Raw genomic sequence first — 25,000 nt, 5'->3', positions numbered from 1 at the left:
TGACGAAGAACCGTCTCGTCATCGCCCTGAAAACCACAGTGTGATTACACTACATCCACTTCATATCTGAGCTGGGTAATGATTCACTCAGAGGCAACACACGCCAACATCACGATTCTGGATGAATTCACGATTCTCTAAACAAAATAACACGTAATTTACTAGAGGTTCTGTAAAAATATTAATTGCTGCAGTCTATTAAACATTTTTTTTTTATTAGGGCCCGAGCACCGATGGTGAGAGGACCCTATTGTTTTTGCTCCGTTTATTCTTCTTCTTCTTCTTCTCCAAAGTGAATCGCTTTTTAGAGGGCCTAAACATGCTCGAAAACTCATGAAACTTTGCACACGCTTCAGAAGTGGTGAAAATTTACGTGTGATATGGTTTTCAAAATTGGGTGGGGCAAATTCTGTAAATTATTGCCCCCACATTTTGCCCCGGCTCTACGTTTCACGCACAGGTATGAAATTTGGTACATACATGACCCAATACCTACAAAAAAGTCTCTTGGAGCATAGCCCTAAACACAACAGGAAGTGAGCTATTTTGAACTTCCTCCTGGATTTTGGGCATTTTTCTAAATTTCCTGATGTTGTACTTTAACGAACTCCTCCTACAGATTTGATCTGATCCTCTTCAAATTTGGTGAGTGTAATCTGAAGGCCTTTACTAAATGCGCCGGGTGGCGGTGGCAGGGGTGCGAGGGCCCTTTTCATCGCTGCTTGCAGCTTTAATTTGAATTATTATTATTATTCAAATCGAATTACTGGATGAATCAGTGTTTTTGAATGAATCTCTTGAATGAATGATTCAATGACTCACTCATAAAGACTTCACTTGCTTCATTACTGGATGAATCAGTGTTTTTGAATGAATCTCTTGAATGAATGATTCAATGACTCACTCATAAAGACTTCACTTGCTTCATTACTGGATGAATCAGTGTTTTTGAATGAATCTCTTGAATGAATGATACAATGACTCACTCATAAAGACTTCACTTGCTTCATTACTGGATGAATCAGTGTTTTTGAATGAATCTCTTGAATGAATGATACAATGACTCACTCATAAAGACTTCACTTGCTTCATTACTGGATGAATCAGCGTTTTTAAACGAATCTCTTGAATGAATTTAAAATGACTCACTCATAAAGACTTCACTTGTTTCATTACTGGATGAATCAGTGTTTTTGAATGAATCTCTTGAATGAATGATTCAATGACTCACTCATAAAAACATCACTTGTTTCATTACTGGATGAATCAGCGTTTTTGAACGAATCTCTTGAGTGAATGATTCAATGACTCACTCATAAAAACATCACTTGTTTCATTATTGGATGAATCAGTGTTTTATATGAATCTCTTGAATGAATGATTCAATGACTCACTCATAAAAAAATCACTTGTTTCATTACTGGATGAATCAGCGTTATTGAACGAATACCTTGAATGAATGATTCAATGACTCACTCATAAAGACTTCACTTTTCATTACTGGATCAATCAGCGTTATTGAACGAATCTCTTGAATGGATGATTCAATGACTCACTCATAAAAGGTGTGTTCGACTTGAAGCGGCGCTGCGCAGACCGATCAGTGTTTGACATCAAAGTACTGTGAGAGTGATTCATCCGCAGCGTCTGCTCTCTAAACACTGATCGGTCTGCGGTCGAACAACCACGCCAACATCACTCACCGCAATAAACACCTCCTTCTCCGTAGGGACTCCGACTGGACGCCATCCGTTCGTAGCCTGGTGCCGGCTGACTTTCCTCTGGTGTTTGGCACTTGCTGGACTAGCTGTGGGTTGTTTGGATAACCTGGTGTGGCCCATCGTGAGCGAGCCGTTGGATGGCTTGGGGTTTTGAGGGCATTTTTTGCCCACTTTAAGCCTGACTTCAGCCTGCCTGCGGTCCGACATCGAGGACAGGAGCCGCGGGTCGAGCGGGGGGGACCGGTTCACCCGGGGCATGCTGGGACATCCAGAGAGCGGGGGGGACCGGTTTACCCGGGGCATGCTGGGACATCCAGAGAGCGGGGGGGACCGGTTTACCCGGGGCATGCTGGGACATCCAGAGAGCGGGGGGGACCGGTTCACTCGGGGCATGCTGGGACATCCAGAGAGAGGCAGGGTCGGAGGAACCAGGAGCGAGTGGCTGTGCTCATCTTGAGACAAGGAGAAGCCTTCTGGAACAGCACAATGAAACACATGATTACTACAGGTGTGACGCTGCACAGCAATGACAGACAGGTATGGCTAGTTAACCCTTGTGCATCAATTTTAAAAAAACTGTCATAAAAGTTTGAAGCTTGGGAGCACAGACTTAAGTTTGGTCTCATTTAAAAGAAGATTAGCAGATTATTGTTGAAGTAAAAAAAGTTTAAAAAGTGAAACTAAAAAAAAAAGTTGAAGTTTATGATTTATGAACAATATTTTATGAAACATGTTGAACTCTAAATCTGCTAGAAAAATTGAAGCTATAAATCTAAACAAGTTGTGTTCCAAATTTGAGGTTGATACCTCAAAAAATTAGCTTTCAGTCAGATTTAGTTGTGGCGCAGTATAATAATATAGGGGTGGTCGGGCATAAGGTAGGGGTGTCACAATATATCGCAATACAAAAATGCAACAATATGCATCGCGGATAGTGACAATATATATATTGTGTATATTGAGTTTTAGTGTCAGTACTACATTAAACTACTATATATAATGTTGAATATAATGTTTAATAATGCAATGGGAGGATATTTGTGGGTCCTGATAATGGCAAATATCTTATGTTACCAGTAAAATATGGCTTACATTATTTTAAATATACCTAGTCAGTGAAAGAGTGCAAGCAGATTCATCTGAAATAATTCTGTTTTCAGCTTCAGAATCATGAATATTGTTATTCTGGTGTCTCTATTGTCCTGTGCTTTGGGTTTCCAACACCAAGTCCAAGACTATTCATTTACAACCACAATGTAATACCAAATTTAGCATTTTAATCAACAGTTTATTATTTGTTAACCTTATAACATGTGAGTTCAGTATAGTGATATCGTATCGTGAGTTCAGTATCGTGAGTTCAGTATCGTGATATGTATCGTATCGTGAGCTCAGTCTCGTGATATGTATCGTATCGTGAGTTCCGTGTCGTGACATTCCGAATTGTGAGTTAAGTATTGTGATATGTATCGTATCGTGAGTTTAGTATCATAATATGTATCGAATCGTGAGTTCAGTATCATGATATGTATCGAATCGTGAGTTTAGTATCATAATATGTATCGTATCGTGAGTTCAGTATCGTGATAAGTTTCATATCGTGAGTTCAGTATCATATGTATTGTATTGTGAGTTCAGTATCATATGTATCGTATCGTGATATGTATCGTATCGTGAGTTCAGTGTAGTGATACGTATCGTATCGTGAGTTCAGTATAGTGATATTGCATCGTGAGTTCAGTATAGTGATACCGTATCGTGAGTTCATTATTGTGATATGTATCGTATCGTGAGTTCAGTATCGTGATATGTATCGTATCGTGAGTTCATTATTGTGATATGTATCGTATCGTGAGTTCAGTATCGTGATATGTATCGTATCGTGAGTTCCGTGTCGTGACATTCCGAATTGTGAGTTAAGTATTGTGATATGTATCTTATCGTGAGTTTAGTATCGTAATATGTATCGAATCGTGAGTTCAGTATTGTGATATGTATCGTATCGTGAGTTTAGTATCATAATATGTATCGAATCGTGAGTTCAGTATAGTGATATGTATCGTATCGTGAGTTCAGTGTAGTGATATGTATCGTATCGTGAGTTCAGTATCGTGATATGTATCATATCGTGATTCGTGATATGTATCGTATCGTGATTCGTGATATGTATCGTATCGTGAGTTCAGTATCGTATCGTGAGTTCAATATCGTGATATGTATCGAATCGTGAGTTCAGTATCGTGATATGTATCATATCGTGAGTTCCGTGTCGTGACATACCGAATTGTGAGTAAAGTATTGTGATATGTATCGTATCGTGAGTTTAGTATCGTAATATGTATCGTATTGTGAGTTCAGTATCGTGATGTGTATCAAATTGTGAGTTCAGTATCGTGATATGTATCGAATTGTGAGTTCAGTATCGTGATATGTATCGAATCGTGACAATTACACCCCTATTATTGATGATATTCATCAATCGTCATCATGATCTCTGACCTGTTTTGATGGGATGTCTGCAGTGTGAGCAGCTGGTGGGGAAGGAGCAGGTCCGGCTAGCGAAGGCGTATCGTCCGACTCCACAGCGGTAGCATCCCGACCCGACGGACCCGCAGAAGGGATGCGCGATCCCTGAGGAGGCTAGCAGCGCCGGTGTGCTCAAACCCGGCCCGGGGTGAGCGATGTGCACGAGGTACCCGGCGTAGCATGGATCCGCGCACACACACGGATGAGCGCTGAGCGTTAGCGCCGGATGCGCCGGAACCAGGTGTTTGATCCGCGACTCGTCCGGCTCCTGCGCGAGGAACAGCGCTAGCCGGTGGCAGTCTGGTGGACAGCAGCAGAACGCACTTAGCTCCGCCTCCACCGGCTCCTCCTTCACCACCGTCACCGGGTATCCCAGAATGCTCTGCGACTGGAAGCCCGGTTTAGCCGCCGCGTGACTCAGTTCTGACTCGTAGCTCCTGCTTTTACACACTTCACAAGCTCCGTCGGGATCGCGGCTGATCTTCTTGGACGGCGTCTGTGCTTTGGGTTTGCAGCGGTCCGGTTTGATCCTTCCTGTAGTTGAGCTAGTTAGCTTCATTAGTGCGGCGGCATTGAGTCCGGCTAGCCGTCTGGGAGCCGGAGCGTAGAGACTCGCGTCAGACTCGTCTTTCTTCCTCTTCTTTTGGCACGTCTCTGCCTTCGAGCTTCTTTTCGAGCAGGTCTTAGTAGTTGAGGCACCATCGCCGTGTTTCTTCGCTAGTTTGGTGTCGGTTTTCTCGAGCAGCAGACTGTTAACCGCCTCGGCGTTTAGAGACGCTAGTCGACGTTTACGTGGCTCGGGAGCTGAAGGTTTATCCTGCAATGACTTCTCTTTGGGATCCACTTCTGGGATCAGTTCATCCTGTCCATCCAAACGCGTGAGCAAAACATGGCAGCTCAACGCCTCGCCGTCTGAAGCCGCGGCTCTTCCTCGTAGTGGATACAGCTTACGCTTGCGCTCACTCACAGTCTTAGCCTTTCCTCTCTTGCTCACGTGCTTCTTAGTTTCATCCATTTTCAGTGAACGTTTTTGACTTTCATGCTGCTCACGATTCCTGGCCTTGACTTTCTTCGCCATTGATCGCGCAGGCCAGGCTCCGCCCACAGTTTCACCATGTGACCCGCCCTCCACGTGGTCCCGCCCCTCGCCACGACACTGGCCGAGGGAGCCTTTTTTCCGAGCGTGGGTCATAACATGCTTTCGGAGAAGACCTACGGGATAACAAGGGATCTGAAATTAATATGACAATATTGATAAACAAGAGAGGAATAACTGCTTTTAGTACGAAGAAACACCAAATACAAGATGTGAACAAAACTTTACATTTACGTTTTTGCATTTATCTTACACTTTCATCTAAAGCGACTTACAATAGAGAAACAAGCGATTCGTCACAGAGACAATATTCTTAGAATGCAATGCCAGGTTTATTTGACTGCTCGATTAGGAAGAAAGCTTTGCAAAGAAATTTGCTCATTAAGGCTGCAATTATTTGATAAAAAATACAGTAAAACAGTGACATATTATTAGAATGTAAAACAGCTGTTTTCTATGTGAATATATAGTAAAGTGTAATTTTTTATATAAAACACACACAGCAAGATGGAATCCACGATAGCAGCTTCACGCTCTCACTTTTGGTGCTGTTTGTTTTTGTTTACATGTTTGATTGTTAAAGGGGTGGTATAATGTCCTTTTCACAAGATGTAAAATAAATCTCTGATGTCCCCAGAGTGTGTGTGTGAAGTTTTAGCTCTAAATACCCCACAGATATTTCTATATAGTATGTTAAAATTGTCACTTTTTGAGGGTGAGCAAAAACACACTGTTTTTGTGTCTGTCCCTTTAAATGCAAATGAGCTGCTGCTCCCGGCACAGTGGGCGGAGCTTCAAGAGCTTGTGTGTGTGTGTGTGTGTGTGTGTGTTAGCAGCTCCGATTACCTCACACACACACGCACTGAACATTTCATAGCCTTTTATGTTCAAACTGGAGTCAGACAATGATGGAGAGACTCAAGAAGAAGTGACAACATGTAGAAGCAACAGGACATTTCTGAATGGTTAGTTGATGAACTTATGCAGCTGATGTGTAGTTATCTTCTAGTCATTGATTAGCATATTCTGTCTTGATAATCTATAAATTGTGTTCAGGGGGCGGGGTTTATGTAAATTCTAGGGTTGGTGATGTCACTAACCCGGGAGGAGTGTGGTGTAGTCTCTACCAGCCGTTTGTTGTAGTCCTTAAAGGATAATTCCGGTTTTTAACACTTTGAGTCTATTTTGTAGTTTGTTTTGGATGAACAAGAGTGGTGGACAAAGAAATTTTGACAATGGTTCCTGTCTCGACTTTTTGACTATTTTAGAATTGCCCGTGACCGCTTCAGAATGGGAGTCTATGGCCATGCACAAACATGTCCTTAAAACAACACTTAACGTTCGTTTTCTAAACTGTGCAACTCACCGAGTGGTTAGTGGTGTTCGGTGATGTTCCAAAACAAGTAGAGTAGCGGAAATACAGTTTCTGTCGTGTTTTATTTGGCATTTTGTAAAATCCCATTGATTTCTGTTGGAGGAACTCATTGCTGGCTGATATCACTGCGCTTCCGGGAACGGAAAAGACGTTTCAGACTCAAATATCGAGCGGAAGTTTATACGCGGTTGTGAGGTATCTGAAAAAATAGTTCCACTATAGAAAAATAAACGGATTGAAATCATACATTGCGCCGATATATTTGTTTTTAATCATCACCGAACACCCCTAACCACTCGACATGTTTGTCATATTTGACATATTATCCTTTAAAAAGCGATTTCTGTAAAAGCAAATATCTCCCTTTGCTCTGAACTTTGAGCGCTGTAACTTTGCAGATGTTGTTTATGCCCAAACAGCAACATTACACACTAACTAAAGTTAGAGAAGTCAAATCATAATCAACCACCCCTTTAATGTCGCGTTTAGCTGAGCGAATCTGACGTACAGCCGTCAAGATCTCTTGATCATAGGACTACGATCTGAACAGACTATAACGACTCGCACAATCTACCGGAGGAGATAGCCAGGATAGCAGGCTCTCCGTGGACTGCTGTCGGCTCCGGCCTACCTGCGAGATTAGGGAAACACGCACACACACCACCGCTACCCAGCCTCTTTCTTTCTAACGCCAGATCTATCAACAATATGATGGACGAGTTGAATCTACAGATCTTTAATATTACCTTCACCCACATATCCCAGACGTAGCCACTGAGCTAGCGGACCGCACCGTATTTCGCTGGGATAGGAACAAAGACTCCGGTAAGAGCAAGGGAGGGCGATTATGCATTTACGGCCATAACAACTGGTGCACACATACACAAGTGATAGGAAGTCTCTGCCGGTTAAACAGAGCGATCTCTCTCACGCGGACTATCTCCCAGTTACAGCTGCTTACATTCCAGCAGATGCTAATCCTAGCATAGCCCTAGGCTACTTGCTTAGTGCTATACATGCAATACAAAGCAATTACCCTGAAGCAGTCCATATTATAGCTGGTGGTTTTAATCAGTCAGACCTACACCGTTACCACACTCGGGCAAATCAGATCCCCTATCCATACTCCTGATCCCCCCCGCAGGAGGAAAACTCATTATTAAACCTGTTCAAGTATGGCCTGAAGGAGCGTCTGACAAACTGGGACATCTTTGAGGTTCAGCACTGGGAGAACACATCAAGTGTTTGTTTTTTTTACATTTTCCATAACTCATAATGCTTCCTTGCTTCCACCGGCCGCCTTCTCTGCTGTCTGTACATAGTGTTGGTTTTGTTTCGGTTATAGTGTTTGTTAATCTGATGTGCAACTGTAATCGCTGCTTCTTGGACTGATGTATGCATGAACTGATTGTTTGTTCTTTACTGTTATTGTGAAGCGTCCTTGAGCTTGGGAAAGAAGCTATATAAACATAAACAAGCCCGTTTCACACAGAGATCCCGGAAAACACACGGATAATGTGTCCCGGTGTTTGATTTTGGGTTCATTGGTCCGGAATCTGCGAGTGCGTTCACACACATCCCGTAAGATCCCGTAAGATCCCGTAAGACCCGTGACGTCAGGATGACCACCAACCAGAAGCCCTGGATGACAGAGCGGGTTAGACTCTCCGTAAAGGGTTAACAGGAGTTAAAGCGTTAGTTCACCCAGAGATGTAAACTCTGTCAGTAATGACTCTCCCTCATGTTGTCCAACCCCGTCAGACTCTCGCTCATCTTCAGAACACTAATGAAGATATTGTTGATGAGATCTGAGAGCGGTCTCACTCCTCCACTCACTGTTAATGAAGCTTGCCAGTCCAGAAAGTTGGTAAAGACATGGTTAGAACAGTCCAGTGGCTACAGCGGCTCAACCTCACGTTTATCAAGTGACGAGAATACTAATACTTTCTGTGCGCAAAACAATCACAAATAACAACTTTCTTCCACTCTTCATGTTCTTCAGTGTCTCTGAGTGAGATGATGTAGTGCAACAGCGCAGCGCTTCTGGGCTGTACGGCAGAACGGAGGCTCACGATTGGCCGACGCTGGTCATGTGTGTGATGTGTGCGATGCTGGCCAATAGCGAGCCTCCGTTCTGTTAAGAAGGTTCTCCGTTCTCCGTAAGGTTTGCTCATTAATTTCATTGTATAATAGATGCAATGACAATAAAAGGAATTGATTGATTGACTGATTTATTCCTGTGATCAAAGCTGCATTTATTTGATCAGAAATACAGTAAAAACAGTGAAATATTATTCTACTGTAAATCATCTGTTGTCTATGTGAATATACAGTAAAGTGTAATTTATTCCTGTGATCAAAGCTGAATGTTCAGCATCATTACTCCAGTCTTCAGTGTCACATGATCCTTCAGAAATCACTCTAATATGAGGATTAGATGCTCAAGAAACATTTATGATTATTATCAGGGTTGAAAACTGTCATATTTCTGTAGAAATTGTGTTACATTTTAGTTTTCAGGATTCTTTCAGTTCAAAAGAACAGCATTTATTTGAAATATAATCTTTTGTAACTTTTACTGTCATTTTTTGATCAATTTAATGCGTCCTTGATGAATAAAAGTATTGATTTCTTTTTCAGATTTTGAACGGCAGTTTCTTCAAAAATCTGAAGCAGCACAACCGTCTTCAACACTGATAATAATCATAAATGTTTCTTGATCATCAAATCCTCATATTAGAGTGATGTGTGAAGGATCATGTGACACTGAAGACTGGAGTAATGATGCTGAACATAATAATAATATTTTATAAATGTAACTAGAGTGAGTAAGAGCTCAGAGCTTCGGCAGAGAAGATTATCCGTGATCATTAAATCTCACTCCGTTCATCACACAAATCATAATCCAGATTCTGTTATGATTATGATATTTCTGAAGTTTGACAGCATCGAGTCACTTTTGTTGTCTGAAATACTGAGCACCTGAGACACTGTTCAAAACAACATGATGTGCAGCATAACAGCATTAATGAGAGTAAACACCGACAGAAGATTAATTAATGATACATGAAATAACAATATTACGTCTGAGTCTTGCAGGACTCGAACCCTCAACCCCTCAGTTCCGCCAGATCTCCAGCCGCTGTCACTGAACTAGGAACAGTTTAACAGTGAGCCACTGACCAGAGTCAAAGTAGTACACTACAGTTCACGGTTATGTTACTTGTGTGACTATTAAAGTATGTTAATGTGGAGCAGCTGACGCGTTACGCACATGCGCGCGCACGCGGATCATGAAGTTCGACGCGCAACGTAAATTGTTTCTGGTCGTGACGTCACATGTGTTAGTTTGTGACGTCGTCGTGTTTGTTGCGATGCTGATGTGCGCGCTGGCCTGACGTCATCATACAGCAGAAATAACGCCCTTGCACAACAACAACAACAACAACAACATCAGGTGACATTAAACGCGAGCGCGCGCTGCACGAGATCAACTTATAGCTCGCGTCATCACGACGCTATTAAAGCGCCCTCGATCCGCGCGCGTTGGTCGAGGCATCGGCGTGGGTGAACGCATGAGACGCGGCGCGTGTTTATTTCTGCGGATCTGCACAAACACTCACCAGTAAAACACACACGAGCGTCGAGGGTCCGCGCTGCACGTCCACGGCTGTTTCTCTTCCTGCTTCTGCACTCAACTTCCAGAGGACCAATCACACGCTCGCATGCTGATGCGCGCGGCCCCCTCAGCCAATCAGCGAACAAGACTCAACGTCATTATAATATTCATCTTTTACAGTGTCTAGGTGTCAATAATTAAAACTCGCGCACACTTTTGGGCTTCCAACTATAATGGAACAATTAAGATTGTTTGATGTTTCTGAAAGAGTCTCTTCTGCTCACCAAAGCTGCATTTATTTGATCAAAAATACAGTAAAAACAGTGAAATATTATTCTAATGTAAATCAGCTGTTGTCTATGTGAATATACAGTAAAGTGTAATTTATTCCTGTGATCAAAGCTGAATTTCCAGCATCATTACTCCAGTCTTCAGTGTCACATGATCCTTCACAAATCACTCTAATATGAGGATTTGATGCTCAAGAAACATTTATGATTATTATTAATGTTGAAAACAGTTCGTATTTCTGTGATGAAACTGTGATACACTTTATTTTTCAGGATTCTTTGATGAATAGAAAGTTTAAGAACAGCATTTATTTGGAATAGAATCTTTTGTAACATTATAAATGTCTTTACTGTCTTTACTGTCACTTTTGATCAATTTAATGCGTCCTTGATAAATAAAAGTATACGTTTTTTAATCTTACCCCAAACTTTTGCATGATAGTGCATCAGATTTGAAACAGATATTTTAAATTGTACTAATATTTCACAGTCTTCATTAAATAAATGCAGGATTGTTGAGCAGAAGAGATGTCAATCATCTTAATCTGAATTATTCTAAACCTCTATACTGTCTTTGAACACTGAAGACACACTTAAAACATACTCTGACTGTCTTATTAATATGTGATATCACTGCAGTATATCTTTACAGAGGAGAATGTGCTTCTATAAATACCATTAACAACATGGATTATGACTTGACATAATAATGCATAACTCCAGTCATATAGCGATTCTCCCAGACTGCATTTGGTTTTATAAGGTCAACTCCAGATATGACTGCAACTCAAACACACACACTCTCACACACACACACACACACACACACACACACACACACACACACACACACACACACACACACACACACACACACACTTTCAGTTCTGATCAGAGAGAAAACCACTTGCTAAACACATATTTGCGTAAGGCCAACAATAACGCACTCAAAGCTAGAATAGAAAGTAAAGACACACAGTCGGACACAAACTCAGTATTTAGAAGTGAAACATTTACTGATCAGCCCAGAGTCTCTCGAGTCGCTGATCATATCACATTATACAGCAAGTGTTGTTTAATAACAAAAAGACGTTTGTTGCTGAGAAGAACATTGAAAACTCCATATTTAGACACAAACAAATTAAACAAATAAATGAGATTCCAGTCAATATTCTGTATTGATCATGTAATTTCATCAGTAAGGAAAACATAAGCAGTTTTTGACCCACGTCTTCCTGATGATGAACATCATTACACACACACACACACACACAGAAGATCATCATTTCCTGAATGCACCGTCATTATAGGAAACACTGGAGCTTCTGCAACACCTAAACACACACACACACTCTCACACACACACCCAGAGTGGAAGAGTGTGTGGGAGAGAGTTTCTCACACACACACACACACACACACACAGAAGATCATCATTTCCTGAATGCACCGTCATTGAAACACTGGAGCTTCTGCAATACCTAAACACACACACACACACACACACTCACATACTCACACACACACACACACACACACACACTAAACACTAAACATATAAAACCGTCACACTGCTAAAAAAACACAAAAATCACATATTTTTTGTCGTCACCTTTATTTATACAGCGCTTTCGCAACACAGAGTGTTTCACAGCAGCTTTACAGAGATAACAGGAGAATAATGCAACGAAGTTTGTTTCTAGAAGAAAACATGAAATGTAAAAACAAAAAATACTAAACCTCTAGTAAATAAAGCAGTAAAACTTGAGGGTTTAATGGAAGTTGTAGGGAATTTCACGGACATCACTGTATAAGTTGAAATGAACATGTTTTAGTAGTTCATGTGACCCTGTAGGAAAGTGTTACTTTGTATGTATGTGTGTGTAAACAGCTTTATTTCTCCTTATTGTTCTATAAAACGTATTCCTCCACTAAAGCCCGGTCATCTGGTGAAGCGCCGGCGGCTGAACAGGTTGTTGCCGATGCCGTACACGTACGGGCTGATGGCGGAGTAGCAGCTGGTGATGAGGAACTCCAGCTCGGACCAGGACGGGAATGTGTAGGGGTCGCAGGCCAGATGCAGCACCAGGTACACACTCCAGTTCAGCTGGAAGAGCATCATGGCCGTCAGGATGGCCGCCGTGCTTCGCTGGAACCCGGACCTGGCTCTCTGCACTGCAGAAACAATTGCGGTAAATTACGGTAAAAAACTGGCAGTTGTGGTTGCCAGAAATCTACCGTAAATAAAATGGTAGCAACATTTTAGGTTTTACACACTTATCTTAAATTTACAGTAAAAAAATACGGTAGCAGCATTTTAGGTTTTACACACTTATCTTAAATTTACAGTAAAAAAAATACGGTAGCAACATTTTAGGTTTTACACACTTAAATTTACAGTAAAAAAATACGGTAGCAGCATTTTAGGTTTTACACACTTATCTTAAATTTACAGTAAAAAAAATACGGTAGCAACATTTTAGGTTTTACACACTTATCTTAAATTTACAGTAAAAAAATACGGTAGCAACATTTTAGGTTTTACACACTTATCTTAAATTTACAGTAAAAAAATACGGGAATTGTGGGAATTTCAATTTACGTTTTTTCACTGTAAATAATACAATGACTTGTTCTTTTTCACTTCCAAAAACTGTAAATTTAACGGTATTTTATTGTAAAATTACATTAAATGTACGGTTAGATCTATCACAGTTACAGCATTTACCGTATATAGTACGAAAACTTTCTCTTAACCAATTAACAGTTTTTCGCTGTAGCATTATTACCGTTAAAATCACGCTAATTTTTTACAGTGCGGAGGATCAGGATCTGGACTAATTAGTTAACTAATCATTAACACACTTGAAATATACTGAATTATTCTGGCCGCAAGTATACCTGACCGAGGAGCGCGAAAATTATAATTGGAAAAATGCATTGAAAGTATACTTTCAAAATACCGTAGCAAGACTGTTTATGCTCAACATCAGGTGCGATCTAGATGCATGTATGTTCTTTCATGTGTTCTGTGTTCTGGTTGTGTGGGGCTTTAAGGCTTGGGCTGTTCTCCTGAAGAACGAGAACTATGCATGGGCGGAGTTGGGGAAAGAGGAGTTCCAGAAGTTCTGAGGTTCGCTGGACTGTGTGAGGCGAGAGCATCGGCCACAGGTGCTCACGCTAATGAAAGAGCATTAAAACTGTTAAGTGAGTCTATCATTTCTCCGATCGCTACACTGATCGCGTCAGAAGTGAAGTGTTTGAGTCCAGTTAGTATACGAGATTGCTCTCGTTATCGTCCCTGAAACACGATGTGGAAGCAGACTAAAGAAAAGATTAAGTCAGAGCCAGAAGCGAGCCGGATGTTTCGCGAGGCTCTAGGCGCTTCGGCACGGGCTTCCGATCAATTCGCAACAGAGGAAGACTCTCTGGAATCGCACAAGGCTCGTGTGAGGGAGGCTACTAGGAGGATGGCTGCAGACGCCGGGCTTTCGTTGCCGGAGCCGAGTGCCGCCGAACTCTCATGAGTACAACAAACAAACATGCACAGTTTGAACTGCTGGCTCATGCTGCAAACTGGCCAGAGGACCGCAAGCTCTTGGATTGGCTTTGTGTCTCACAGATGATGCTCTGAACTGTTTATTACTGCTTAGCCCTGAAGATAGACTCAATTATAATGCACTTGTCGGGGCACTGAGACGGCGTTTTGGGCAATTTGAGCAGCCAGGGCTCCTGCGTTCTGAACTGAGTAATAGATGCAGCCAAGAGAGCAACTGAGAGTCCTGGCTAATGATATTGAAAATTTGACTCTGCGAGCATATGCCCACATGCCACCGTCAGTGCAAGGGGAGCTTGCGAGAGACTGATTCATACAGGCCCTTACCCCTCTGTAGACAGACACAACTAGCTCACCCTCAAACCCTGCAGGATGCCTTCGAGATGGTGTTGGAGAGGGAGACTGAATGGGGAGCTTGCATGCCGGACGAGAGACAGCGCATATCTGTGTCGGTGGGGTCTACTGACGTGGCTAAGCGAAAGGCCAGCCTGGGTTTCTGAGATTACTGAATTCATTTGAGCTGTGGCACTGCAACCTGATCAACGTCCCCGCACACGACCAAGGATTTGTTGGGGTTGTGGGCAGACTGGACGTTTAGTTCATCAGTGTCCTAAGCTAGCCAGTAACCAGGGAAATGGGACGGGGTCTGCATGATCGGAGCCATGCCGACCCCCATCACTCATTGCCAATGTGAGTCATCACCAGCAGTAGTCTCAAGAGATGGACAGATGGAAGACGAGCAAGGACTGTTGGGGAAGGGTGAATGTGGGCCAAAGGAGTCTGTGGTTGTGGAGGGACGAACATGTGTTAGTGATTTTTGTCATGTGCCAATTTTGCTGGAGGGGGTTCTGTGTTTAGCATTGGTGGATACGGGATCAACTGTGACCGTTATAAGACCGGAGGTAGTTCCTGCCAATGCCAGTCTGGAACCCACCACTGTCCGACTACACACAGTGACAAGTGAACTAGCGGCACTGAAGGGTAAAGGCGTGGTGGGGCTGACTGTGGGGGGGAAGACATTACGTCATTCAGTGTGGGTGGCTGCAGTTCAGGACCCTTGTGTTCTTGGTCTGGACTTCCTCAGAAGTGCAGGTTGCCAGTTAGACCTGAGAGATGGGCTGCTCCGTTTTGAAGGGGGTCCTGAGGTTTTCATGTCCACTGAAAGTAACGTTGATGTGTCTTTTATAGGGCTGCTGGATACAGCAGCTGCACCTGAGGACACTAGAGCACTACACACTGCACTCGCCAACCCACCCCAGCGCTGTCGCCAGTCCACCACAGGTAGTTTACCCCATCCCCCCTTTTGCCAGGTTAATGGACAGGGTGTTATCGGGTATTCCGCGTTCAGAGTGTCTGGTGTACCTGGATGACATCCTGGTCCATGCCAGATCATTTCAGACCTCGTTGGAGGCACTCAGGCGTGTGCTGGTTCGCATAAGCGAGTCTGGCTTGAAGCTGCACCAGGAGAAATGTCATTTGTTTAGGAGGGAGGTGACGTTTTTGGGGCACAAGTATTACCTGTGCGGGCTACCTTTCACTGTGCGCACTGATCATTCAGCTCTTCAATGGCTAATATCATTCAAAGAGCCAGAGGGCCAGCTGGCACGCTGGATTGAGGAACTTCAGGCACACAATATGAGAGTAGTACACCATCCAGGGTCAGTCCATACAAATGCAGACGCTCTTTCTCGTCTGCCATGCTTTGCCGACGGGTGTCGGTACTGTGATAAAAGAGAAGCCAGGGACAGAGAGCTGGAGGACTCGGATGCCAGTGGGGCTTCTGTGGGGTGCAAGCTTGGCGATACACCGGTGTTTGCCGGTGAGGACAGTGGGAGTAGAGGACTGGAGGCGGCAGCAAGAGGAAGATGCGGACCTGCAGCCAGTGATCCAGTGGGTCCGAACACAGCACCTCTGTGGGAGGAAGTGGCCATTCTCTCTTTGTCCACGACAAACTTATGGACAAAATTCAAAGACCTGCGTCTGCAAGACAGGGAGTTAAGAGAGGCAGTGGAAAGACCCTGCCACTGGGGAGGGGAGGTGGCAGGTGGTGTCCAGGGCTGCCCACGGGACGGTGTTCAAAAACACTCAAACGTGTCAGAAAGAGTTTTCACTGGGGGCGTGAGGAGAGATGTGGAGGATTTTTGTCAGCGGTGTGATGATTGCACTGCCCGCAAGGGTCAGCCTGGCCAGTCCCTCGCTCCTCTGCAACAGTTCCCCGTAGGAGGCCCAATGGAGAGCGTGGGGGTGGATGTAATGGGTCCTTTTCCATATTCGGAAAGGGGTAACAGGTTTGTGCTGACGGCTATGGATTATTTAATTAAATGTCCAGAGGCTTACGCACTGCCTGACCAAGAAGCCGAGACAGTGGTGAACGCGTTGGTGGATGACATGTTCAGTCGGGTCGGGGTTGCTGAATCCGTACACAGCGATCAAGGCCGGAATTCTGAGTTGCGTGTCCTTTTTTTAAATTAGGGATTCACAAAACAAGGACCACCTCTTTGCATCCCCGAAGTGATGGCCTCGTTGAGAGGTTTAACAGGACACTGGCGGAACAGCTGACCATGGTGTCTGCAAGCATCAGCCAGATTGGGACACGCACTTGCCATTTATCCTAATGGTGAGCCGATCCGCTGTGCAGGACTCAGCCTCTTGGTGGCCGTGCACCGAGAAAGATCAGCACCTTATAGACGAAGTGCCGCTACAGCCCGAACACCGGCCTCCTCCACAGATGTGCCTATCCCGGAGGGAGGACCAGGACCCAGTCGAGCACTTCCAGTCCCCTGGCAGACCCAGAGCCACACCAGTGCTTGAGCTGCAAACCTCACATTCATATAGCCCGGTTTCAGTTACACAGGAAGGGCAACGGCGGCCTCAGCGTGTCAGGGACGCTTCAGGGACTTACTCTGTTGCCCGAGGTCGAGGAACTTTGTGAAAGGGGAGCAAGTCTAAAGACTGTTTATGTTCAATATCAGATTGGCTGTTTTCACACGCAGTCTCACTCTATCGTCTGTGTAACGACCCCGACTCTCCCGATCACAGGCCTGATGTAGGGCAGGTTATTATCATGCGCTCTGAGCGTCCGCAACACCGCGACATTGTCACATCTTCAAAACACACATTCGACGATGGGAATTTCCAAGGTTACAAACGACGGACAGGATGAGAACTGATCTGATGTTTTAGATGTAGACATTCAAACCCCAGACTATAAAATGAAGCGAATGCTCAGGGTTTCTCAGTAGATGCACATCACAGAAAACAGGGAACGTTCTGTTAACAAATGTTCTTCCAGTAACGTTAATAGAACGTTCGTTCAGAGTTATCTGTTCTTTAATAATGTTCTCAAAACATTAGGACAAAAACATTATTTATACATCGTTTTTTTGTTGGACATTTCAGTGCGATCTAGATGCATGTGTTTTCTTTCATGTGTTCTGGTTGTGTGGGGCTTTAAGGCGTGGGCTGTTCTCCTGAAGAACGAGTCTGTGCATGGGTGGGGTTGGGGAAAGAGGAGAGTTTTGAGGTCCGCTGGACTGAGTGAGGCGAGAGTGTCGGCCACAGGTGCTCACACTAATGAAAGAGCATTAAAACTGTTAAGTGAGTCTATCATTTTTCCGATCGCTACACTACATTATTCAATATCCTGAAGTTGTAGTATATTTTAAGTTCAATTTGACCGTTTTTCACTGTAGCATTTTTACAGTCTTTTACCGTTCAGATCCCGATCGGTGTTTGCAGTGTGCAGGATGAGGAAGCGGATGATCATGGCACTGGAGAGCGTGACGATCAGCAGAGGGAGGAGATTACACAGCAGGAGGAACGAGTATTTGTAGGCTCGGTTGCGAGTCGGGCATCTGGATGACGTGCACTGGAAGAAGTCCACCGGACAGGCCCGAGCCGAGGCGTTGGAGTGACTCCAGTCCAGGTTTACGAGGAGCGTAGGAGAAGCGAAGAGTAGCGCGAGCGCGGCGCAGGACACGGCTAGTGCGCGGGCCGGACCCGGGCCGTCCATCATCACGGGCAGGCTCACGCGCACGCGCAGCTTCTGCCAGCGGTACACGCTAATGAGGACCGTGAACAAGATGCTCCCGATCTCTCCGTGCATCGTGAGGAACTTCAGTCCTCGGCACGCCCTGGAGACCCAAGAGAACACTTCACTGTGTTTGACATAGATTCCTTTTTTTCAATAGTACATTGCAAATATACTAACAACATTTTTACTATCTTTAAATTAAAAAAAAAAATATATATATATATATATAAATACTTTATTTATGAGTTTCAAGACAATATTAAAACAAAGAAAAACAAAAGACAAAATTGTCTTAAATAATAATACCCAGGAAAAAAAGAGAAAGGGTAAATAAAAGTGTGGCTTGACTAAACACTGAGAGTGACAGTCTGCATGATTACAGAGAGTTTTACAGACAACGAATGCTGGAAATATGATTGAGTCTAGATAATAAAACATGTTCCCTGCATATTAACCCTTAAAAGGGTCCCGAGCTTTAATAAACTGGTTAGACGAGCCTCTTATAGAGTGTGTATATATAGCGTTAATATATAGAAGTGTATTATAAGTGTATTTATTTGCACTTTACTATTTTAGGTGTATTTCTAACTGTGTGCTGAAAATGATAATTGTAAAAATGCATTGAAAGTTTCAAAATACATTATTAAATATCCTGAGGCTAGTAATTTTTACGTTTGCTTCCTCAAGCTTGGAATTCCCTTCATTACTTGGAAATTTAATTAAATTGCTTTCAGAAAGTATTAAAGCACATGATAAATGCATTGAAAGGCTATTAAAACATTTTAAATAAAGTGTATGCAGTGTAATATTTGTTTATTAATGTGCATTTGTTATTGAAGACAAAGTGTGCAATTTGTAGTATTTGGAATAAGCCAAAGGTATTACTGAGCATATACTTTATACTCAAATATAATACATTTATGATTTATTGCTTGTGTTTCGAAGACACTCGTAATGAATTTGAACTTGTAACACAAATAAAGCACACTTTAATATCACTAATCAAGCATGTAATTAGTCCCTACAGGCATATACTTAAAGCACACTTCAAGTTGTTCCAATTTAGCACACAAAAGCACATGAACACACTTAAAGTTATGCTTTACTACAATTTAATTACAACTATAATATACTTGTTGTTCCAAAATAGCACACTTGAAGTTTACTAATCATTAGCACACTTGAAGTGCACTGGAGCAGTGGAGCTCGTCCTGAACGAGGAGCGCGGGAATGATCCCTGTAAAACGTGTACTTTCAAAATACATTATTAAATATCCTGACGTTGTATTTTAAGTGCAATTTTACAGTAACTTTAACTTTCCCTTCATTACTTGGACATAAATTGCTTATAGAAAGCATATGATAAATGCATTGACAGCCTATATAAAGCATGTTTAGATGAAGTGCCTCAGTGTACAGCTGTGATGTGTGTTATAGAGCGAGTGTTCACCAGGAGCTCATCCGGAAGGAGGAGCGCGAGAGCAGCCCGTCGTACACGTCCACCACCACGATCTCCTCCAGGTTGGACACGCAGAGGCCGAGGAGGAAGACCTCGAAGGGCTTCAGGCGAGCGCTGTGGAGGAGCGACACCATCAGGACAGAGTTCCCCACGACTCCGACGATGGAGACCACGATCCTCAGAGCCAGCAGATCCTCCATCACTGCAGGAGAGCTTCTGCTCCGGACGGCTGTATCCCGAGCTTCTGCTCCGGACGGCTATATCCCGAGCTTCTGCTCCGGACGGCTATATCCCGAGCTTCTGCTCCGGACGGCTTTATCCCGAGCTTCTGCTCCACTGGATCCCTGCTGATGATGTCACTGCAACCTGATTAATTGGAGCTTGAGGAAAAGCTGGAGATCTGGGAGATCTGGGAACGCTGTAATTGATCCCTTGGAGATTCAGTGTCTTTCCTCTTGATTTCTCCATGGAGCTTCTCGTCTTCATCACTGACTTGTTGATTGGCAATAAAGTTATGAGTTATGAGCTGGAAAGCAGTTCTCTGCGTCAGTCATTAGAGATCTCTGACTCCATCAACACTACGGCTGAACACACACATGCCAATCCCACACACACACACACACACACACACACACACACACACACACACACACACACACACACACACACACACACACACACACACACGCCAATCCCACACACACACACACACACACACACACACACACACACACACACGCCAATCCCACACACACACACACACACACACACACACACACACACACACACACACACACACACATCCCACACACACACACACACACACACACACTCACACACTCAGACACTCACACACCAGTCTAACGTTCTGGATGGGGTTAGTGTAAGAGTCTCTTCTGCTCACCAAAGCTGCATTTATGTGATCAAAAAATTAAATAAAAACAGTAATATTGTGAAATATTATTAGAAAGTATAATATCTGTTTACTATGTGAATATAAAGTGTAATTTATTCCTGTGATCAAAGCATCATTTCTCCAGTCTTCAGTGTCACATGATCAATATAAAGTTCAAAAGAACAGCATTAATTAGTAATGATCTACAACATTAGAATAGAGTTATGTGCAATAACACACAGATATACGTGTCCACATTCATGCTGGTTTTTACATAATGATTTTCTGTGACTTCATTTCAGTTTACAACAATAAGCTTCATTAGTTAACTATACATTAATCACACTGAACTAATGATGAACTGCACTTATACAGCATTTATTAATCTCTGTTAATGTTAATTTCAACATTTACTAATACTTTATTAAAGTCTTGCTAACATTAGTATTGCACTGAAATGAACCAAAAATGAACAGCTGTATTTTTATTAACTATCATTAACAAAGATGAACAAATACAGTAACAGATGTATTGCTCATGAGTTCATGGTAGATAATATATTAACTAATGAACCTTATTGTAAAGTGTTACTGAAATTATAATTATCCAGCAATATTACCACCTTTATGAATAATTTACCAAGACGAGAACAAAACTTGATCTGAATAATAACTCATATCTCATATCTGATGAAGTTTCATCACTGATTCTGTTATTCTCCTGTTTATGACTGTAAATCTGCTGGGAATGGATCCGTCAAGCGCTGGAGAAATAAAGCAGACTTACACTCAATATCCTATAGTTACTAGTTATGACAGCTTGGTATTAATGAAGATATTAAACATAATAATAGATAGATAGACTGTGAAAGATGACATATTAATGTATTATGATTTACAGTAGAAGTACAGAGAATGCTCAAGATCATACAACTTTATAACTTAGTTATTCATTCCAGATCATGATCTTACTGCCTTAAAATGTTGCACAATATCAGTTTTATCATAAATAACACCATTTGAACTCTATAAGCGCATTAAAGTTGATTAAAAATAATAATTTGAAAGGTTTTACAGCATTTTGAACCTCCACATATCAGCATTTTTCTGATGTCTCTGTCGCACATTTTCACGATAAACACTTGCATGATTTTTCCCATTTTTCCCATTGTTGGGAATATCAGTAAAGATTCTCTCTAATGTCTAATTCTCTCAATGTTGTGGTTTATTTTTTCAGTGTTTGGGAAGTTTTTGTGTGGGTCAGACGTAACAACCCAATGTTTGGGTAGTTTTTGTGTAACTTATAAATGTTTTTATTTTGTGTATTCAAAACTATATAAAATATGCTATACTGTAGGAATTACGAAAATAAAGGAATTCTCATGCAAACCAGTGGTTGTGTGGAGTATTTGGTTTTTTAAGTTTAAAGGATTTAAGTTAGTCCGTAAACATTACTTCATGTATGAAGAAAAAAAAGAAGCTTGTAGCCTACTATAGTAAAAATAAATCAACCCAGTATGCTGGGTTAAATTAACCCAACATGTGTTCTGTCCTATATTTACCCAACCCAAATTGGGTTGTTTTTAACCCAGTGTTTTTAAGTGTGTATTAAATTTATGTGACCAATTATAATCAAGGTTTTTAGCTTCGCTGTTATTTTGTTTTGTCCTCGCTGTTATGTTTGACTTTTCCTTTAAATGAAAGTTGGACAAAATAAATGACATCATATCATAAAGCATTTTCACCCATTTTAGCTTTCAGATGTGTTGGCCAACTATAGGGCACATCCACCCTGTTCAGAGACTTATGGGAAAAAGTTAGTAGAAAAATTATATTTTTAAAATGACATTTTTAGAGATCATGCAAGTCTTTATTAGATAAACCTTCTATGTTAGCATGTTAGCATGTTAGCATGTTTTTGCTGATTTTAGCTCAGAATGTCGTCTCTTTCACACCAGAAGAGCTAACAGAGACGACACTGAACATTGAGATTTTCAAACTAATTCATGTTAAAGTTGAAGAAGTAGTGCATTTAAAGTTCATTGGCAATGTTTTACATATTGTTTCCCAATCCAGTTCAAGTAAAATTGTAACTGTGTACGCTGAGCGATAGGAAATCATCCATCCGTTCTTTATTCCACTTGTCCACCCTGTTATTGTGTTGTTGAGCAGCTAATTTTATGAATAATTTCATAAAATCAGCAAAAAACCCTAATAATTCAGTGACAATGACATTTGACTAGAGTATCAATAATGTAGTGCTTTAAAAAGTAAAGGGTTTTGATCTTTCTTGCATTTCAGTTGTTTTGATAATTAATGGTTAAGTCTATTTATTGACCAGAGCTTGACCTATAGACCAATTTAATATTATCATTAATAATAATTTATAAATATATTTTTTTATGTTTTACATCGCCCTACTACACAAACATTTCTTTGACTTTCTACAATTTATGATGGCCAAAAGGCACCGAATTTCAGTATCTTACCTGAGGAGGTCAACTTTAATTTTTGAGCACATTTTGAAATGTTGATCAAACTGGTTTGTCCCATTTGATCAAACTAGACGAATAAAAGCACAAAACACCACAGAATTCATCGAATAGTGGGATTTAATGGACGTTTGCGCGGCTGTTTTCCCTCCAAAAGATGACGTCACTTCCTGGAGGATGACGCCGCTCGGGACGTCACGTGTGTTAAAGGGATTTTACAAAAGGAAATTTTGTTCGAAACATTTCGATTAGAAAGTAATTTAAACAAATTGAATATTTATTAATAAATTGTCCGTTTGTATTGTAAAATGTAGTGCGGTTCAAAAATGAACTCACCGTAACGACCGTATATATTAACGTAATAATGACAAAACATTTTTTATCTTTAATTGTATGAGAACATGTTCAGTTGGAAAAGCTCCACTGTATATTTAAACTGCCCACGTTATTCCCGATGAGTTAGCGCTGAATTAAGGCACGCTTCGATGACTCATCGCTGCATTGGGGAACGGCACGCCATTGGTCCGGAGGTAAACCGCGCGAACAGGGAACAGTTACGGTGAGTGACGTCACTTGCCCGCCGCGCGCGGCTGACTATCAGTTGGTTTGGGAGGCATTTCGGTTGGGAAGCGAGAAACTTTACAGTACACACGTCAAATTATGACTTAGACTGAATCCTGCACAACTTAAGAAAGGTAAGTGAGCAACAACTCGAATCTATATGCTTTTAGATGTTCCTGTTCGGAGTTAAACGGAGACTCTGTGTGTTTGTTGACTCGAATCCTCCTGACAGACTCCCGCGCGCTGCGCGCGTGCTCGACCAACTTCGGCTGGACTATGTTTATGTTTGTGTTAATCTCCACTTTAAATACACGTTGCACGAAGATCCTTTGTTAGTGTTTATTACTGTAACATGCAGTAACAGCAGCAGCGATCGCCATGTTCACTGTCCGACTGCCTACAGTCTCTCAACACTTATAAATGAGTGAAAGTCATCGCGTTCACTGGATATTCCTTCTTGGAAAAATTGCATAAAATAGCAAAACATGGGTTTTATGTTAAAATCACAGTAAACCTTTAGTTGTCTGGAAGTGTGTCATTTATTTGCTCCAAAATGTTTTTTAATTTTCACCAAACAGATTTGCAACAATAACAATAGCTGTTGCAGACAGGTTTCCGGAACACTCCCCTCGTCTGTAATTGGTCAGTCACACAGATAGCCCCGCCCCAACCCGCGTCATTGGTGGAGTCATAAGTTGACATGTCGGCGACAGCTGCTGTGTGTAAAATCATATTGTTCTGAGGAGCTTCTCTATATCAAGTGTGTTTTTAATTAAGTTTAGGAAAATTTCATATATCGTTGTTTACAATACATCTTTTTTTAAAGTAGCTTTATGGAAAATGCTTGTTTAGTAAGTTTTCTGTTGTCAGCCAGAGACCAGTGTCACATTGATATACAGTTATAATATTAATATAGTACATGTTATGTTTAGTTATCGTCCTGTATTCAGTTAAGCAAAACATGTTAGGTAACAATTGCACACACACACACACACTCACTCTCTCACACACACATATACACTCTCTCTCACACACACACACACATACACACTCTCTCTCACACACACACACACACACACACTCAAACATATATATACACACACTCACTCACTCACTCACTCACGCGCACACAAACACACACTCACTCACTCACTCACTCACTCTCTCACACACACAAACATATACTCACACACTCACACACACACACACACTCACTCACATACACACTCACTCACTCACTCACTCACGCGCACACACACTCACTCACTCACTCTCACTCACTCTCTCACACACACAAACATATATTCTCTCACTCACACACACTCACACTCATTCACTCACATACACTCACTCACACACACACTCACTCACACACACT

General features: G+C 42.0%; 2 protein-coding genes across 2 annotated transcripts in view; one reads left to right on the top strand and one right to left on the bottom strand.

Moving 5' to 3' along the window:
* LOC311304929 (bromo adjacent homology domain-containing 1 protein) overlaps positions 1 to 10,414 on the bottom strand; it is a 13,684-nt gene extending 3,270 nt beyond the window's left edge. Inside the window, exons 1-4 of the mRNA XM_084432284.1 lie at positions 10,342 to 10,414; positions 4,221 to 5,459; positions 1,704 to 2,194; positions 1 to 26 (exon numbers count right to left, since the gene is read on the bottom strand). The exon at positions 1 to 26 is cut by the window's left edge and continues 134 nt beyond it. Coding sequence (XP_084288410.1) covers positions 1 to 26; positions 1,704 to 2,194; positions 4,221 to 5,439 — 1,736 coding nt within the window. The 5' untranslated portion in view covers positions 5,440 to 5,459; positions 10,342 to 10,414. The remainder of the gene's footprint in view (positions 27 to 1,703; positions 2,195 to 4,220; positions 5,460 to 10,341) is intronic.
* Positions 10,415 to 23,546: 13,132 nt separating this feature from the next.
* Positions 23,547 to 25,000, top strand: part of mgab (MAX dimerization protein MGA b) — a gene marked incomplete at its 5' end in the record, with an annotated part of 40,844 nt that continues 39,390 nt past the window's right edge. Inside the window, one exon of the mRNA XM_084433391.1 lies at positions 23,547 to 23,591. Coding sequence (XP_084289517.1) covers positions 23,547 to 23,591 — 45 coding nt within the window. The remainder of the gene's footprint in view (positions 23,592 to 25,000) is intronic.

This window comes from Rutilus rutilus (assembly GCF_951802725.1).
Source record: "Rutilus rutilus genome assembly, chromosome: 15".
NCBI lineage: Eukaryota > Metazoa > Chordata > Actinopteri > Cypriniformes > Leuciscidae > Rutilus > Rutilus rutilus.
This window is presented reverse-complemented; position numbering and strand designations above follow the sequence as displayed.